The sequence below is a fragment of the Galeopterus variegatus genome, unplaced genomic scaffold, assembly GCF_000696425.1.
Source record: "Galeopterus variegatus unplaced genomic scaffold, G_variegatus-3.0.2 Scaffold3483, whole genome shotgun sequence".
NCBI classification, from domain to species: Eukaryota; Metazoa; Chordata; class Mammalia; order Dermoptera; family Cynocephalidae; genus Galeopterus; species Galeopterus variegatus.
The window spans coordinates 36,637-56,763 of record NW_007729594.1 but is presented as its reverse complement, the minus strand read 5'-3'; the positions used below and the strand labels follow the sequence as shown (position 1 = coordinate 56,763).

General features: G+C 39.5%; 1 protein-coding gene across 1 annotated transcript in view; it reads right to left on the bottom strand.

The window, feature by feature from the left end:
* Nucleotides 1–1,122: 1,122 nt before the first annotated feature.
* Nucleotides 1,123–20,127, bottom strand: part of GBP2 (guanylate binding protein 2, interferon-inducible) — a 22,599-nt gene continuing 3,594 nt past the window's right edge. The window contains exons 2-11 of the mRNA XM_008585185.1: nt 15,670–15,878; nt 15,024–15,151; nt 14,074–14,183; nt 11,632–11,828; nt 11,035–11,277; nt 8,500–8,780; nt 6,959–7,171; nt 5,306–5,408; nt 4,815–5,008; nt 1,123–2,744 (exon numbers count right to left, since the gene is read on the bottom strand). Coding sequence (XP_008583407.1) covers nt 2,628–2,744; nt 4,815–5,008; nt 5,306–5,408; nt 6,959–7,171; nt 8,500–8,780; nt 11,035–11,277; nt 11,632–11,828; nt 14,074–14,183; nt 15,024–15,151; nt 15,670–15,859 — 1,776 coding nt within the window. The 5' untranslated portion in view covers nt 15,860–15,878 and the 3' untranslated portion in view covers nt 1,123–2,627. The remainder of the gene's footprint in view (nt 2,745–4,814; nt 5,009–5,305; nt 5,409–6,958; nt 7,172–8,499; nt 8,781–11,034; nt 11,278–11,631; nt 11,829–14,073; nt 14,184–15,023; nt 15,152–15,669; nt 15,879–20,127) is intronic.

Sequence of the window (20,127 nt, the reverse complement as noted above, 5' to 3'; positions counted from 1 at the left end):
CCCTGCCCAAGATACTTGCATGTCAAGGTGCACTGATCTCAATGCAAAGAATATATTGGATGAGTGAATCCCTAGAAGAGAGAATCTGAGGAAAGGAGGCAGAAGTGGTTGGGCCGGCCCGGTGGCGCACTGCTACAGTGCGCCGCTTGGGAGCGTGGGGACGCTCCTGCCGAGAGTTCGGATCCCACATACAGACCGGCCGCTCACTGGCTGAGCGAGGTGCGGGCGCAACACCGAGGGTTGCGATCCCGTTGCCGGTCACGAAAAAAGACAAAAAGGAAAAAAAAACAAAGAAGTGGTCAACAATAGGAAAGTGCTAGTGGGAGGTTCCTGCAGGGGATCCACAAAAAACTCAAATCATTCTTAAAACAAAAGGACCTGAGCCACACCCAGAGGGCGCCAACCCCAGATCAGTAATGCATCCTGTAAAACAGTTTTCTTTTCCTGTTTCCTGCACTCTGTGATCACAGCTTCAAGGTATCATAAACATGAGCTAGTGGGCCCAGAGGAAGGTAGAGCTGTGAAATAAGAAGGAAAAAAACACACTTCTTCCTTACAGTGTGCTTGTATGGCTGAATCAGGCCTGGACTGTGTGAATGAGTAGGGTCTGAGGGGGAGGAAGAAGAAAGGGGTGAAATTTTGAGTCAAAACTGAGAGGGGATTTTTAAACTTCAGTCAAATGGAACTTTTTTTTTTTTGAAAAAAAGACTATTCATTTGTCTGAGAGTAATCTGAACTAATGGCAGGAAAGAATGATCTTATAAAGTAAGTTAAGGGGACATTTTGGGAAAGAATAAAGTTGCTTTCTGCTTGCACAGAACTAGGTGAAAATATGAACTGGTTAAAAAGTGACAACAATACCTAATTTGAGGAGTAAAAATAAGATAAATGTTAAATACAAATGAACTAATACGTTATATTGTGTTTGTGAGAGTTGTGGGTAGGGAATACCTATCCTTATAGTCCTCTTAAGCCTTTGTTAAGTATCGTTGTTAAAAGATAAGGATAACTTAAAAAAAAAAATTTTTTTTAAGTGTATGACTAACAAAACAACAGTGGAAAAATTAAAAAGAATATTGCAATATCATGGCAAAGACTGAAAGGTGAGAAGAGTGGTGTATGTGATGTATGCAAAAAGACTAATATGAGTCTTATTTTATTCCAACTATGAGATCTGTCTCTACAGATATATTTTATATACCTGGCAAAACTGGTTGACTTTAACATGGAGGAAAGTTTCCCATCATGAGTCTCTACTTCCCTATGTAGAAGACAGACAACTCTCATTCCCAGATTACCCCAGGGGAGACAAGTGATTTAATGGATTCTGCCATGCAGATCCACTTTTGTGAGACTTAGCTGGAGATGTGAGCAACACAAAGATGTAACTTTTCATGGGCGAGGGCGTTTGTTTACTGCAATCATTGACTCAAAGCTGACATTGGAGATGCTTCTGCCATTTCACCTGGAGATCATGATGCCAGGTTGAAGTAGCTGTGGTGTTCTCTCCTGAGGTCCCTTCACTGTACGGTGGAAATATTCTTGGTGGAATAGCTATAGGGTTTGATTCCTTCACCGTCCAGTAGTATCTGGGTGCTACCTAATGGTTTTTTAAATTACTTTTTACATAAATCACCAAGAAGATTTTGTTATTTGCCATAAAGAACCCTGAATAATACACATTCTGAAACAATAGTTGTAGGTTAAAGTTTTCTAACAATGAATTATTCTTGATTTTTCCTTCTGTCATCTGGTCCTTCCTAGCAAGGTGTTTACCCTGAGTGACTTCCAATATATGGTGTCATAGCACAGGGGCAGAGAGAAAACTGGAGTCAAATTTTAAGTTTTGTAGGATTATAATCATGGGCCTCAAAGGAATGGAAAGGAATTTATTTTGAATTTGAGTTAAAGCTTCTCTTTATGTGTTTGTGGAAATTGTTCTCTAAACAGCAGGAAACAGAAAAAACTAGTAAATTATTAGAAGAGAGAGATGTAGGTAGCCTGGGAAAGGGGCAGCAGTTATCTGAAGGGCTTATGTAGACAGAGAAGGTGAAGCTTCCGTTCATTGCTATGTCCTGCACAGGAAGTGAACACTTCCTCCGCCAGTACCCAGAAGTCCCGTCAGTGCCCACAGACCATGCAGCCTCCATGCAATGGAGAGCTGTACACTGTCTGCACCCTGAAGTTGAGTTATGTGTCCCAGATTTCTTTTATTTGAAGCCAGCAAGTGATCCAAAATCCACTTGGAAGGAGGGATGCTCCACCACGTCCCATGTTTTTTTCCAGTCCCATCACATCTTCTGTATGTTCATGATACACTAATTCTAGCCTATGATCGAAGTAAAACCTTGACTAAGAGCATGGGACTCAGAATATCTAGAAGGGTGGTATATATGAGGAGAAAGAAAAAAGCTCATCCTGAATATAACACACATGATATCTTCCAATTGTAAAATGCATCCCAATTACCCAATTTAAGCCATCTCTAAAGTTAAGTGCACGATTTCAAATACAGGATCCAGTTAAGGATAATAATTCAGTAGCCGTTGTTTGACATTCTGAAGTTGATCATTCAACTTGTTCCTTGGGGAGAAGGAGCTGGAGAAGAAAATTTTGTTCTTCAATTTTTAGAGTATGTTACATGATGGGCCTGATGAACTGCTTCTCATCTTCATTTTCTGAATCTCTTCATGAAGTTTCTCACTCTCCTTCCGAAATCCCTCATCGAGAAGTAGTTTCTGTTCCTACAAAGGAACAGAAAGAGAGATTAAATTTATACAGCTTAACATGTTTCCCATACTTGCCAAATTACGGTACTTACGTTGATCCCTCAAGAGGTTTTGACACTTGGTCTTGAAATCCTTTCCTCTCTTAACCTCCATTATATGACCCTCTCCTGAGTTGTCTATGCCTACCAATAGTTTTTGTGGATTTTCTTTACTTCAGAAATGTTGTTTTATAGTTTCTAAAATATTGGTGACCCAGAATTCTATTCTTGTGTACCTTCACCCACATGCAACATTGTCTTTCTGGAAAAACCATCACTTTTGTTGTTGTTCATTAAAGCACAAACAATTATACATATCCGTGGGGTACAGAGTTGAATGTCAATACCTGTGTACAATGTGCAATGATCAAATCAGGATAATTAGTATGTTTGTCATTACAAAACGTAATCATTCTTGGTGTACATTCACGAATTTCTAACTCTGTCCTCTTTCCTTTACCCCACCTCCAGTAACCATAGTTGTGTTCTCTCCTTCGGAAAGTTCAACATATTATTGTGATTGTTATTTATTTATTTATTTGTTTGTTTGTTTGTTTGTTTAATTTGCTTGCTTGCTTGCTTGCTTGCTTGCTCCCACTTATGATTGAGAACATATGGTATTTCTCTTTCTGTGCCTAGCTTGTTTCACTGTTTGTTTTTTTGTTTTTTGTTTTTGTTTTGGGGTTTTTTTGCTTCATCTCTGATCTGTATAAGTGTGAATTCTCAAATATATATGTAAGAAGGTATAAAAGACAGGTGAATCCAATGGGAAGATTACTATATTATTATTACTATTTTTTTATATATATATTTTTTCCTTTTTGTCTTTTTTCATGACCGGCAATGGATCGCAACCCTCAGTGTCGCGCCCGTACCAGACCGGGACTGGCAACGGGATCGCAACCCTCGGTGTTGCACCTGCACCTCGCTCAGCCAGTGAGCGGCCGGTCTGTATGTGGGATCTGAACCCTCAGCGGGAGCGCTGCCGCTCTCCCAAGCGGTGCACTGTAGCAGTGCGCCACCGGGCCGGCCAAGATTACTACATTATTAAGAATCAGGGAAGATGTACAAGTTTCCAAAATTCTGATGGCAGAGAAATAAATTGAGGAGATCAGTGTTTGCAGTGGCCCATAGATCATTTCTGGGCTGCCGGCAACGGATCGCAACCCTCAGTGTCGCGCCCGTACCAGACCGGGACTGGCAACGGGATCGCAACCCTCGGTGTTGCACCTGCACCTCGCTCAGCCAGTGAGCGGCCGGTCTGTATGTGGGATCTGAACCCTCAGCGGGAGCGCTGCCGCTCTCCCAAGCGGTGCACTGTAGCAGTGCGCCACCGGGCCGGCCAAGATTACTACATTATTAAGAATCAGGGAAGATGTACAAGTTTCCAAAATTCTGATGGCAGAGAAATAAATTGAGGAGATCAGTGTTTGCAGTGGCCCATAGATCATTTCTGGGCTGAAATCCAGACTCAACAAAGATGAGGAGTTGAGCCTGGAGAACAGGAAGGTGTTTGCAGTGTGGGCACTAAACTAGTGTGCTTCCATGGGTAGATAGTTAGGGAGTCTTCCTACTCATTAGGGAGCTTCCAGAGATAAAGTTGCACCAGGTATGGTAAAACAAAATCACTCTGGATCCTACTCAGTAGGAAAGATAGGCCAGATAGCTTACCAGGCACTCTGATACAGAAAAGTTATTTATCTCTCATGGAATTACAATTTCCACATTTAGAAAATAAGGAAATAATAATTCCTACATCATTAGATGAGGATTTGCACACGGAATGCCTGTAAAACACTTGTGCCATTCCTAGATATTAATAGCTACTGTTTAATAGTGATATCATAATGAAGTATTCCATGAGATTATCTTGCTGGTAACCAGCCATTAGTAACCAGAGATGCCAGGGGTAAAGCAGTAAGGAAATGTAAAAGAAAGCAGAATGCCTGGGCTAGCAAGTTCTTTTGGTAGGCATTAGGTTCTCACTCTTATACTTTCTTTCTGATTTGGGGCACTGGAAGAGAAAATTGAGATGACAATTGAATACCTGAAGTTTGAGAGTGAGGGTCCTCTCTTGCTCTGCCATTAACTGGGCCCTGTCCTGCTCCATCTTCTCAGTCAATTGTTTCACGTGTTCCTGATAACTCTTTTCTTTCTGTTCCATCATCTGTTCATTCTTCATTTGGATTTCCTTCAACATTTTGTTCGCAGCTTCTGCACATTCGGCCTTTATACGTTCCACTGAGGAAGAAAAACAAGCAGGGAAAGATGAATATTAAATTGTACATGTTGCTTTTGCCTTCAATCTTTTTTGTTTGTTTGTTTTATTCCTATGCCATTGAGAAAATTTCTAGTGATCATTTTTGTACTGGACAAACAGAAGACAGATGACCGTACATACCAGTTCAGAAGAAAACATAGAACTAAGAATAACACTAGCTATTATTTTCCTACAATAATGATTCCAGGCGGACCGGTATTGCTAATTAACATTTCCAGGGCTTTCCACCTCTCTAGAGTGTTCTCAGTTGTTCTCACCTTCAATCTCTCTTTCCTTTTCTGTGAGTGACTGATCGGTCTGCAGAAGTGAATCAGCCACATCCTCCTTGGACTTCAAGTATTTATTCAGCGTCTCTTCTGCCTAGTTACACAGAGGATGTTAGAATGAGGAAATAGAGCCTATGAATTAAAGTAAAACTCTGTAATTCACCTGCCAATTTAGTTTACTTTTACTGCCCATGTAACAATTCATTCTATAATTCAAATAGCATTTTAAATTTAATAGTTATAAAACCCAGCTCTGAATCCCTCGCAAACATGTTACTTACCAGTTACATCAATTTTAGTAATTACTTACTCTGTTCATCTAACTGTATCACTGATATCTCTTTTTTCCTATACATCCCATGTACAATCATCAGCTAATTGTGTTGGCTTTAGCTTCAGAGTATAACCAGAACCCATCACAGAGTAATTTTTGTTACTGTGGCAGTGACTGTTAGAGTCATCATAAGCTCTATTCTCCCTTTGTACTTTGCAACAAAATGCTGAGTTTTTCCCCAGCTGGGCACATGGCAGATCATGATAAAATACTGTATTTTCTATTCAACATCTTTTGTAGCTGGGGTACTCACATGATTAAATTCTGTCCAATAACATGCAATTGGAAGTGTTATGTGGTACTTCAGAGAAATCTCTTTGAAGGGAATTGACTCACGGCCCTTATGGAATCTTCTGTTTTTCCCTCTTTTTTTCTACTTACAATTTGGAACTAAAGGATGAAACTCTAAGAACCATCTTAGAGCATAAATTGACCTTGAAGAGGGAGACCACATGCTGAGGTGCTGGAGCAAAACAAGGGAAGGGCCTGGGACTGAGACGAATGTGGGATCATCACAGCAGCACTGGGCTCCCTCTGCCTGACTTTTCGTATATAAGAAAGGAAAACAACTTTTGTCTTTTTTTAACCCACTGCTGTTTTTCATTTTAAAGAATATATAGCCAATCCTCATGCAAACTGATCTAACCTGAGTATGCCAGCAGGAAAGCATTATTAAGAGCATAAGTTCTGCTACATGGGTTAGCAGTTGAAGCTATACCAGTCATTACCTGTGTAATATTGGGTGAGTCCTTATGCTTCTCTGTGCATTAATCTACCTTTTTATGAAAAGGGGATATTGATAATATATACTTTATAGGGTTGTTGTGAGGATGAATTGAATTGAACTCAGCTCAGTTTCTGGAACACAGTAAGCACTATATAGGTATTAACTGTTGTTATTGTTATTAGTATATGTTCATAAGCTATAATTTATTTATTGCCTGTAAGTGCTTTGAGAGAACTTGGTTGGTTGGTTATTTATTTGTTTGTTTGTTTGTTTCTTCTATCCCCAGCAACTTGACAAGTGACTGACATATAGTTTGGCTAAAATAAATCATCGTTGAATGATCAGGTGACTAAATCAATGACTGAATCTGACAAACATTTTTTAAGGGCTCTATCTGTGCTTCCAAGGAGGACCCTGCTATCTGTCTCATGGCAGGGTCTCTTATTGAATGAATAAGCAAATGTACAGATAAAAAGCAGGGGCACTACACACCAATCACAGTGCCATTTTCCTTGCGCCCACTGGAGTTTGAGAGAAATCTCCTCAGCAAGTCCCCAGAAATAGTACCTGCTACGTACTTTACCTGGATCCCTTTTCTGGGTGCCTTGTGGTACTTCTTCTCCAGCTCTTGTTTCTTCTGAATAAAGAGACGGTAACCTCCTGGTTTAGAAAATATCCCCTGCTTCACATCTTCTTCTAGAGGACCAAAAATATCCTGAAGTAAAGCCATGCAATGATCTGATGATGCTTTCACGTTCCGCTTACAAAACTCTTCTCGCCTTGCTTCCAACTGGGCCTGTGAAGTGACCAAATAGCACGGATGTACAGTAAACCCACAAGACAAGGATGCTGCCCACACACAGACCACTGGGAATGCTTCTCCTGCAGAGACTGTGGCATCGAAATAGGGCCACACTCCTCACCTTATCGTAAGATGGTAGAATACCCCCAGGAAGGCTTGGTGCAAAAATTTATCTACTTCTCTGTTTGATTTCCTGAAGCTCCTTTCCACTAGTTTTCCTGCTTTAGAGAATGATTCTTAGAGCCTAGACACTTTTTCATGGGAAACTTTGATCTTTCCAAGTCTCCAATTTCAGGAATAGTTCAGATCACAGAGTCAGGCGAGCCTGCGTTTCTGGATCCACCACCATGTAGTTTCGTGACCCTTAACTTTTGTGAACTGAGTATTCCTTGTCTTTAGAACAGTGGGAACAAAATCTGTCTTGCAGATTTTTTGCCAGTATTATATGAGGTGATATAAAGAAAGCCCGATGACTTTTGTAGAAATGCTCAATAAAGGGTAAATGTTTATCTAGTACAGTCTTTAATATGAGCATATTTTTGTATCTTATCTTAATATAGGGCTAATCAAAGTAATATAGATTGTACCAGAGGCATTTTCAGGATTTAGAAAGTCTAACAGAACAGCACATTTATATACATTAAATCACTCAAGACACTTAAATATTAAGCTTTTTTTCTTCCTTAGGTTGGAAAGATGCCAACTGTCTACTGACATTGACCATTTGGTTTCACTAGAACCTCTGAAATCAACAATGTATCATTTGTAAAATCCTGCCTTGCTAGCCAGGAGAAGGACTGTCACTTGTCAAGTGCCATTCGCCATGTACCAATCTTTTCTTAACTTGGGATGAGTCAGCCTTTAAAAACATTTTCAAGTAAAATTCTTGATTGGTTTCTCTTGGTTTTCTGAATGTTTTACCATTGACGTGTGAAAAAACAACAAATTATTAGGGTTATTTTAAGAATAATTTAATCCCCACAGACTATTAGCAGGGAACATGAAAACAATGTGTATATATTTTTTAACTTTAAAAGAAAAAATAAATTAAAATAGTCCTTCATAAAGGCAGTTGTACAGTTTAGTATTTGCTTAAAATATGGAATCCAGAGGGGAGCAATTAACAAAAATGGATTTTTGTGAAAAACTTAGTTATGTTCTCATATTTTATAGATTTAAGGCTGGGCACAATCTAATCTTTTAACGATGATTTCAAATATAAACACATAGCTGAGCTACTGTTTTGGCATCTAGGAAGAATTACCCTTCCCAAAAAGAGCCCATACTTTTCTTCCTCTCATGACCTAGAGCACCAAATATACCCCTAATTCCTTCTGGAACTTCTGGTCCACATCCTTGAAAGAGTTCTTCATGAAGACTTCAATGGCTTCTCTCTCACTGGCCCTGTCCAGGTCCAGCAGCTCCTGGAGGGTATCCGTGGGCAGCTGCACCTTCCGGCTCATCTGCTGGTCATAGTGGGCAATGGCCTTTTGCACTGCAGCCGAATTCTCTATCTGCGCCAAGGCCAGGACTGCGTTCTCCATGCAGGGCAGCTCCCCACTGCTAATGGCATTGACGTAGGTCAGCACCAGGCTCTCCAGACCTACAAAAAGGAATTTTTTAAAAAAAATATTGACTATTAGTTGGTGGACAGATAGTTTTTATGCTTTTCAAGTGTGTGTCACAAATAGTACTTTTAAGGATTTTCTGAGGAAGAATAGTAATTAAATAATTTGTTAGCTTCTAGATCCAGAGGAGATTTAAAGCTTCTCCTTTCTCCCCCTTTTTTCACCCAAAAAGAAAATATTCACATGAATGGATCAAGACAAGGACATTTAGGTGGCTGAGATATTAGGTCTAAGCCTTTTCTTACTCTTCATTTAACTGTTCCTCCACTCCTTTTATTCCTTCCTCTACCTTTTTTCCTCACATAATTTATGAAAAAGGCCAAACCCAAGGAGAAAAACAGCCTTTTTTTTTTTTTTCAGAGGTGTCCGGCCTAGGTGAATGGGTTTTCCTAGATATCTTCTCATCACAGCCACAGGTAGGGTGGTTTTCCCAGAGCTTTGCTGGCTGTAGCACTAAAGTCTCAAACCCAGGAAAACCTAGTCTCAGGCAAATTGGAGAGGTGGGTCACCTTACAAATAATAGTTCTTCATGACTCAATCCTCAATCTTCTCTTTTCTTTCTGTAGTTTAAAGTACCTACCATCTCTATAGACAACTCATAAATTTTATTTCTTGCTTTGACATTATTTTTAAGCTTTGGATTTGCATATGTGAATGCCTGTCTGATATCTCTTAAGAAACTCAATATTAAATAACCCAAATGTAAACAACTTCATGTACTCTTTTTTTTTTTTCCTTTTTGTCTTTTTTCCTGACTGGTAATGGGGTTGCAACCCTCGGTGTCGCACCCGTACCAGGACCGGCAACGGGATCGCAACCCTCGGTGTTGCGTCCGCACCACATTCAGCCAGTGAGCGGGGACCGGTCGCCACATGGGATCCGAACCCTCGCAGGAGCGCCACCGCACTCCCAAGTGGCGCACTCTCCAGTGCGCCACCGGGTCGGCCCAACTTCGTGTACTCTTAAAAAACTATTCCTTCTGCTGATATTACCGTCTCAGTAAATAACACATCTATTCAAGCAGTTGCTAAGCTCAAAACTCTGGAGACAGGCTTCACACATCCTTGTTGTTATCCCTCCATATATGCATGTTCCCTCCATCGTGAAGCTTTTTGGATTTGATATGCTTGGATCTTGTCCATTTTGACCATCTTTCCTGCCATAATCTTAGCCTAACACAATCCACATTTACTGCTAAACCATTGCAAATAGCATCATTCTTGTCATTCTCTCCCTTACAGCACTCCAACGCATTATCTACAAAATGCTCAGAAAGATAGTTATAGATATAAATTAGATAAGTTTCTCTCACTGCCAAAAATCCTTCAAGACCCTCCCACAGAGCTTAGAACAAACTCTAATCTCCTCCAAGTCACCTGCCAGGCCTTTCAAGACCTGACCCCTGCACACTTCTCCAATCCTGACACCACTGCTGCTCCTTCTATTCTTGTTCCAAACACCTTCTTCTATTTCCTTGGAGTTGCAATGTTCTTTTCTGCCTCAGGCCCTCTCATATCACATTATCTCTGTCTGTAAAGCTGGTCCTCCCTGTTCTTCTGGCTAACTCCTACCCGTTTTTAAGTTCTTACCTTACATGTGACTTTTACAGACAGATATTTTCTATCACCCAGTCTAAATTACATCCCACCTGCCTAGATTTCTTATTCTCTAATAGCAACAAATTATTTTGATTTATTGTGTTAATCACTATTTATCATTGTAAATTTTTTTAAGTATCTTTTGCTTCCATTACGCTGGAATGGGGATAGAAATCACATTTACTTTATCCATCATTATACCCAGTGGTTGGTACATTGCAGGAACTCTCTAAATATTCTTGAATTGATGAACAAGAGAATTTTGCTACAATTAGTGGCAAAGTCTCACTTACATATGATATTTGCTTTTTTTTCTGACTTTGTTGCTCTGTGTATATCTCCTGGAAGGCTATTTTATAAATTGGGAGCTGAGAAGTTGGTGGAGAAGATTTTCATAGCATAATTGAATTCTAGTTCTTTTCCCCCCCCCCCTCCTTTCTGTTATAATTATAATGATACTAGAAATAGTTGTAGTTCCCATTTAAAGTTCATAATGTGATGTTTGTGTTATGTTTTCCTTGGCATTATTGGACTATGTATTTGTTGGAAGTGACTTTTGTACCTTCTTCTTTTATTCTCTACAATGGGCAGAAGGAAAGTTCAGGTAAGAAGAGAGGAGAGTGTGACTCACGAGGCCCGTTGACTGTGATGCCACCTGGGAGGGTCTTGGCATTGGAGTGGCTGAGGATGTAGGAATAGAATTCTTTAGTTTGTTCGATGAATTCAGGGTTCAGATCTTCCTCTTTTAGCTGCTCCAGGCGGACAAGGTCTTTCCTTGGAGCAGGCCGGTCGAAGATGAAGCACTTCCTCTTTGGGAAGAACTTTCGGATGCACAACCGAGGCTCATTAAAGTCTTTACTTTTTTGATCTGTACCTGCAGGAATGAGATTAGAGATTGTACAGCTTCAAATGAATTACCTCAAATATATGACCCCTCAAGTTCATAATTTTCACAAAGTTTATGTAAGGAGAAAATTAACTATTGATTAATGAGGAATAAAAGAATTAAAGGGGTAGAGAAAGAAAAGTCTTTCTCCAAGAAGAGGTAGGTAATGCAATTTAAAATTGGATCCAACTTATTTAGCCAAGTAATATTTTCATTTCCTCTAACAGAACAGGCAGATTAGCACAGTGACAAAATTATAATATTCAGCACCTACACAGGAAAGGTCATTCTAATATTGTTATTTCTCTATTTGTAATGCAACCAACGATCAGGCCACGTAACCTTGTTTCAGCTTCAATGAATGCTCTAGGTACTCATCAGCACTGATGGGTTGTCCATTTGCTTCCAGTTGCAGGTAGAAATCTCTCAGAGTCCACACAAATGCTGGAAAGAAGCTCACGAAGTCAGCTGAGTCTTCTAACTCACTATTATCAGGTGAGGAGTTTGCTCTTATTCTATCTGTCAGCTCTATCACATAGCTGAGATGCTAAGTCAAGAAAACTGGAAAAATGCCACTTTTCGTGCTACATTTTCTCCCGATGCTTACCTAAAATAATTTTTTCTCTTTATTATCTCATTCATTCATTCACAAACATTCATTCATATCATTCACTAATTCACAAACATTTATTAAGCTCCGACTATGAACCAGGCACTGTCCTAAGTACTAATGATATTGCTATCACCATAGATTTACATTTTAGTGTTAGAGACAGACAATAAACAAGTAAACCAAAATATAATAAAATATCTTACATATTGATAGCAATTGTCTTGGAGAAAAATAAACTAGGCAAAATGTTAGAGATTAATCGTGTGTGTCTGCATGTGGGGCTCATTTATGTAATTGTCTGGGCAAATTCTCTCTAAGGTTGTAGTTTAGCAGTGATCTGAATGAATTGAGGGTGCCGTCCTTGCACAAATCCACTGCAGGAATCCTCAGACAGAGGCCAAAACACCTGTAAGCCTTCAGATAGGAAATCACTGAGTGTGTCCAACATATATCAAGTAATCCAGTGTGATAAGGTAGAAGTCCTACAAGGAATAGGGGTTGGGACATGTAAGCTCCATAAACCAAAGTAAGAAATTTGAAATTTAATCTATATTTAATGGGAATCCATTGGTGGATTTTAGATGGAAAGATGATATGATATGGTATTTTTCAAAAGGATTATACTGGCTGGTGTTGCATCTATGAGAGTCAAGCATGCAAGCAAAGAGAACAGTTACATAGTGGAGGAGGTAACCAAGGTGAGAGACGATGGAAACTTAGACTAGAGTTATCGTGGAGGAGGTGGTGAGAATTGGTCAGTCTGGAGAAATACCTTTTATAGTAGAGTTTAACTGATTTGCTGACTAATAGTTCCTTGAATAAGAGGGAAGAAATCATCAGGATAATTCCTATGTTTTTTATCTGAGCACCTCTGTGAATAATGTTGGAATTTACCATGATGGGAAAGACTGGGGAAGGAATAGTTTGAGGTAGAAAAATTAGAAGTTTTATTTTGTACATTTTGAGTTTAAGATGTCTCTTCCACATCTAAATGGAGGTGTTGCATCAGCAGCTAAATACGAAAGTTTGAATTTGGATGTGATTGGAAGTACAAATTTGAGAGTGATTGACATATAGGTGCTACTGAAAGCCTTGAGGTTGGATGAGATCGCCTAGGGAATGAAAGTAGAGAAGGAAGAGAACAGGCACAATAACCAAAGAGTTATAATATATACAGGCCAAGAAGAGAATGAGGATGCAGCAAAGTAGCCTGAAAAGCTTTACCTATGAGGAAGGTGAAAAATTAGGAAAGCGTGTTATTGTAGACACCAAAAGAACCAAGTGTTTCAGAAAAGAGGAAGAGATCAACTTTATCAAATGCTGCTGAGAGATCAAATGAGATGAAAACTGCTCATTAGATACAGGAACTTTAAGATGACCTCGATAAAAGCTAATTCAGTCCAATGTGTAGAACTAGTACATGGAAATGGCGAAGCTGTTGATAATGACCTAGAATGAAATAATGAAAGATAGGAGGTGATGGAACTGAGAGACCAGGACATCTATTGTTTGTTAGTCTCTAAAAAGACACTAAGAGCTAAAACCTTTAGCAAGTGAAGGGTGTATTTACTGGGCGGTTGGTAGATGACTGCAGCAAAGAAGGGTGGTGTAGTCTGAGGCCATGAACTTCAAAGGAGGTTCTCTTTTTAATGGCAGAGGAATGAGAAAGTGTTTATAAACTGTAATAAGGAGAAGGAAGGATACCTGACTCATCTCTGAGACCCATGGCATGCAAGGCATGGGATATAAAGAAATCCCCAGGTAAGATCAACTTAAGAGGTTTGTAAGGGAAATAATGTCTACAGACTATAGTGAGGTGTCAATTAGAATGTACCATTTAGAGAAGATAATAAGGATATAGAGATTTGCTGAAGTGAAAACATGAGTTCTAGAAGACATTGAAGGTTTGGACAGGAACGGGAGATTATGTCAGGTAGGGGATACACAGAACCTGTGCAACTGATTGTCTAAAGATATGTGTGACCAGGAAGACTTGAACTTCCGGTGGTGACTGAGGTAAACTGAGATGTTGAGCTAAATGAGATTCGTTAAAGAGGGGACTTAGAATTCTTCAGTACTTGCCCGCCTCTGTACATGGTGAAAAAATGAAGCTGCTCTTTTTTTTTTTCTAGGGTTAGTGCTGTTCTAGATCACACACACAAAAAGGATACTGCAGTTGGTCCATGGCCTCCTGATTGATGGTTCCCATACTATTGTATATAAAGGTATTGCTCAGGAGGACCGCCAGGGCAAAGATCCAGGAGTCATTCTGGTTGTCTCCCTGGAAAGTGTAGAAGCCACATGCAGGAGTGACTAGGAAAATGTGCTATCAATTTAGATAGGTGAAGACTGAACCCCACCCAGCTCTGTCTCTCATTAGTTGTGGAAACTTAGTTAAGTCCCTTCCCTGTATAATAATTTTTTCTATCTGTACAGCGAACTTATGAATATTCAGTTCATAAATGTATATAATTGTATATGAGGGTGTATATCATTCTGTATATAAATGTATATGAGAGTGTGAAGCACATAAGCACTTGAGAATAGTAGTTATTTTGATCAGCTACTAAAATTCAAACTGGTATCCTGAACCTACTTGGGAATGACCCTATTCCATTCCCAAGACATATCATTGGAAGAAACTTTTTAGACAGTAGTTAAAATAAGCTCCTTTAATTAGAGTTTTCTAGGTCCAAGATTTGTAAGTGTAGTAATATACAATCCTTAATGAACAGAAATGTTATCATTAGATCTTGCACTTTTACTAGTAAGGCTGCTGTGGGTACAAACGTTCTTACTGTCTTTCTGGGTCCCCACTGTGAAAATTTAGACATGTTTGTAAAATGTCTAGTGAGGTTTAGAGGCACCTTCAGTAGGTACCAAAACATTTTGCTGTGATATGAAAAAAAAAATGACTGAAAACCTCATTAGCCATTATTTTGTGGGTTGATCCATAATTAATCAATTGAACTTACTGTCCACTCTCAATGCTTATACCAAGTAGATTAAAGTAATAGTACATCGATATGATTATTTAGAAGCATACTTCAGGATGTATGAATGATAGTACAAGGAAGGCTATTGATCTAACACAAGTAGATTTAAAATATTTATTTTTTACCTTCTCTACATCTCCCAGTCCCTCAGTGTCTAGCAGAACGAGGGTGTGTTTTGGCTTCTTGGGATGAGGCACACACCACATCCAGATTCCCTTAGTTTGAGACTGCACCGTGGAGCCCAGAGAGAAGCCTGAAAAGGAGAGTGGGGATGTGAGTGGAAGGAGATTCAATAGCAGGTGCTTCTGGAAACTGAATTAAAAAATTACATCATCAAAGTTAGAAGAGATGAAAAGAAACTAGAACCAGTTTTAATCTTAATTACAATCCTAGAAATGGGAAACTGGAGTTTCCAATACAGCTTGAAACATTTATTTTACTTTAAAGTTCAGTGGAAGCTTACTGTTACTACATGAACATTTTAGAAAATGTTTTATAATTCATTATTACATAAGTTAGTTTTCTTTATTAATACCTGTTTCTTCCAGAAGGCACATTGATACTTTTAAAGGAGAAAATAAAGGCTAAGTTGGAAGGAAAAGTGAAATAATCATTCTCCAAACAGAGTGAACCAGAGGAGCCCATTGGTGGACTGCAAATTAGCTTTCAGTGTTCATCCCCGTCTCTGACTTTCTCCCCTCACACCCCACGCAGGATGCTGACACTGTGCGTGGACAGAAGGGACTCGGCAGAGCTTTGCTGGGCACTCACCCTTTTTCTGCCCAGCCAGCTTGTTCATCAGGTAGGACTTGCCTGTGCGGTAGAGGCCCACAATAGCCACCACCACCACAGGCTGCGTCACGGCAGACAGGATCTTCAGAGCCTCTTGATTAACCACCAGTTGCCCTGTTGTGTTCTCAATGAGGCACACGGGGCCTGGCATGTGGGTCTCTGAGGTCATGTTCAGGTTGTTACTTTGTCTGCAAGAGAAGAGATAAAATGGAAAGCAATTTCTACTCAATTAGCTGAGCTGAACTTTACAATATGAACTAAATTTTTGTTTTCTCCCATTGAGCTTTGTTTCCTGAACATTTTTAAAAGCCCTCTGGCCCTTTAAGACTACCCTATATATTGGTCCACTGGTTCTCTTTTAAAAATCACTTTATTTTGAAACAGTCTGTCAGGAAATTTGCACAATGAAGAGTTCCCATCTACCATTTTCCTACCCTTCCTAGTGTAACATTAGGGATGTAATGTAACAGTATTTGTTTTAAGATATTTGTTCTAATGTTACATTATCTTACGTTACCATAGAACAAATGCTGAAACCAGGATATGAACATTTATATGCTACATTAACTAACTTATAAACCTCATCAGCATTTCACCAGTTTCCCACTCATCCCCCTTTCCTGCCCCACGATCCAATTAAGATCCCTCATTGACATTTAGTCATTATGTTTCTTTAGTCTCCTCTCATCTTTGTTAGTTCCTTATTCCTTCTTTGTCTTTCATGATCTTGATATTTTAGAAGAGTACTGGCCTGTCATTTTGTAGAATATCGCTCAACTTGTGTTTTCTCACATTTCTTCAATATTAGATTGAAATTATGCATTTTTTTGGCAAGAGTGCCACAGAAGTGATGCTCTGCCGGTCTCAGTGTGTCGTATAAGGGATTCATGATGTTGACATGACTTTGATGCTTTGACCTTCACTTGATCACTTGGTTCAGGTGCTGTCTGCCAGATTTCTCCACTGTAAAGTACTCTTTACCACTTTGTAATTTAAACAAAGACACTTTAGAGACTATGCAAATATAGTCTCATCATACTTTTTTTTTCTTTTTTCTTTTCAGCCACTACTTTTAACTTTCATTGATGATGTTTGCTTGTAAATTAATTATTGTGGTGTTTGTCTAAAGGTGATTTTCTATCCTATTTTTTCTACATTTATTAATTGGATTTCTACTGTAAGCAAGAGTTCTCCCTTCTCCATTTATTTATTTACTCATTCAATTATTTGGTTGTATCAGTATAAACTCATAGATATTTACTTATTCTGTGGGGGTTTTTTTCTCAAAAGCAATACCAGTTTATAAGTAAAATTATTTTTTAAATGTACATTTTTAAGTGTACTTTCTTTTTTTTTTTCGTTAAATTTTTATTTTGTCAATATACACTGTATATGATTATTATGGCCCATCACCGACTATTCTGTGGGTTTTAACACTTTGCTATCATTACTTATTTTGTTGCTCAGCTTGCCTCAGATTTGTTGATCGAGAGCTCCTTCAAGCTGGATCCCACGTTCTTTTGACATGCTTCCGTCATATTTTCAGTGCTGCTTTACTTCCTGGCAACACAAGTTATTTCAGGCCTATCTTGTGTTTTCCCTGTTTCAGCCCTAGAATCAACTATTTCTCTCAAAAGCTCTGTTTCTTTTCTCTGGATCATTGTATTTAGACACCAAGATATCACACTAACTGTGTTCATTACTTCTAGACTCTTTGAGGGGCAAAGTCAAGAAATACATGTGTATGTGCTAACACATGCATACACACATCAATATTTTTTCATCTATCCATTTCTATTTATAACCTTGAGTTCCTGCTGATATTTCCAATTCCAACCCAGCATAATTGAATTTATTTAGGTTTTTTTCCTTTCTTTATTTTCAACTACTTTCTCTGACCATGAGAGACCTGGCTTTAATAATAGATAATAAATTTACTTATTTGCTCAATCCTAGTATACACATAAAGTAGTTTCAAAATTGCTAATTCACACCTCTCTGAAAAATAAATATACTAAATAGTTGACATTGTTAGTGTAAGTTTTTCATCTGTAGACTCATGTATACACTTAAAACACTGTATTCCAAAATTGCTTAGATTAGTTCTTTCTTTCTCTGTCCTCTTAGTATGGTCAACTTATTCATTTGTAATACAATTATGTTCATTTCTTATTGTTTATGTTGTTTGGCCTCCCTCACATCTTGGTCTCTGGGTTAATTTTAAGGTTTTTTTTTTTTTTTTTTTTTTTTTTTTTTTTTTTTTTTTTTTTTTTTGCATAGAAAACTTAATGTATTCAACATGATTATACATATGCCATCACAGTGCCAAAATACAATTCAGGTTTCAAGAATCCTTCACTAGCGTTCCATTGACAACACTACAACTTCAAAGTAACCCAAAGTTATGATTTCCTAAAGTGTGTAATTTGTATTCTGGCATCAGTTAATTTAAGATTTCAATGTTTCCATAGTAATAACAAAAATGTAGTCCAACTTCAGGAGCTTGACTTTCGGATTTCATATGTCCCGCCATACTTCCTTTCACATGCCAGGCTCTACAATCTGTTTCATGTTTTTCCAACTCAGAGCTCCCACCAGCATGCAGAGCCTCACTATATCTGCATATTTATTCCCAATGCCCACTGAAAACTGTCCTCAAGCCTAAGCCTAATCAAAAGACACAGTGTCCTTTTGTGTGTATCCTAAGAATTTTTTTCTTTTCTTGCGGCTGGCCTATTTGGGGATCTGAACCCTTGACCTTCTCTAAGGATTTCATATTCTGTCTCGTACTGCAGTAGGAATGACTGCATTCATTACAAACAACTTAGGAACTGGAGCCACATGATTCTTGCATTTTAGCTCCTGTTCCTCCTTGCAGTTATAAATATTTAAACTAAAACAAATGCCTCTCTAGGCTTAAAGTTTCTGTAAGGATTTTTTTTTTTTTTTTTTTTTTTTTTTTTTTTTTTTTGTCTTTTGTCTTTTTTCCATGTCCGGCAACGGATCGCAACCCTCAGTGTCGCCCCCGTACCGGACCGGGGACCGGCAACGGGATCGCAAGCCTCGGTGTTGCTCCCGCGCCTCGCTCAGCCAGTGAGCGGGAACCGGTCTGTACGTGGGATCCGAACCCTCGGACGGGAGCGCCGCCCCGCTTCCCAAGCGGCGCACTATCCAGTGCGCCACCTGGCCGGCCCCTTTTCTTTTTTTTTTAATTTAGAATTTTTTTATTATTAGCATATTCATTCTTTTTTTTTTTTTTTGTCTTTTTCCATGTCCGGAAACGGATCGCAACCCTCAGTGTCGCCCCCGTACCGGACCGGGACCGGCAATGGGATCGCAACCCTCGGTGTTGCCCCCGCGCCTCGCTCAGCCAGTGAGCGGGAACCGGTCTGTATGTGGGATCCGAACCCTCGGCGGGAGCGCCGCCGCACTTCCCAAGCAGCGCACTAGCGCAGTGCGCCACCGGGCTGGCCCTAGCATATTCATTCTTACAAATTGTGATATTTCTTTATGCTCTCTGCCTGACCTATCACTTCCCAACCTCCTTCTTCACCATCTCTAGCATACTTAGGATTGTTCTCTCCTGCTGAAAGTTCAATGTATTGTTACTGTCTTTTCTTTCTTTCCTTCTTCCTTACTAGCACCTAGTTACGAGTGAGAACATGCGGTATTTCTGTTTCTTTGCCTGGCTTATTTTCCTTAACATAATTTTTTCCAGACTCATCCATATTGTTGCAAATGGCAGAATTCCATTCTTTTTATGGCTGAGTAGTATTCCATTGTGTGTATATACTGTACTTTCTTTATCCAGTCATCTGTCAATGGACACTTAATTTGGTTCCGTATCTTGGCTATTGTAAATAGAGCTGCAATGAACATGGGAGTGCAGGTATCCCTTTGACATGATGATTTCCATTCCTTTGGACCTCTACCTAGCAGTGGGATTGCTGGATCATATGGTAGCTCTATCTGTATTTGTTTGAGAAACCTCCATACTGTTTTCCATAATGGCTGTACTAATTTATGGTCCCACCAATAGTGTGGAAGAGTTCCCCTTTCCCCACATTTTTGCCACCATTTGTTATTCTCAGTCTTTTTAATAATGGCTAGTCTAACTGGGGTGAGATGACATCTCAATGTGGTTTTGATTTGCATTTCTCTGATGACTGGTGATGCCGAGCATGTTTTTCATGTACCTGTTGGCTATTTGAATGTCTTCCTTTGAAAAATGTCTGTTCAGGGCCGGCCCGGTGGCGCACTGGATAGTGCACCGCTTGGGAAGCGCGGTGGCCCTCCAGTCCGAGGGTTCGGATCCCATATGCGGACCGGTTCCCGCTCGCTGGCTGGGCGAGGCGCAGGAGCGACACCGAGGCTTGCGATCCCATTGCCGGTCCCCGGTCCGGTACGGGGGCAACACTGAGGGTTGCGATCCGTTGC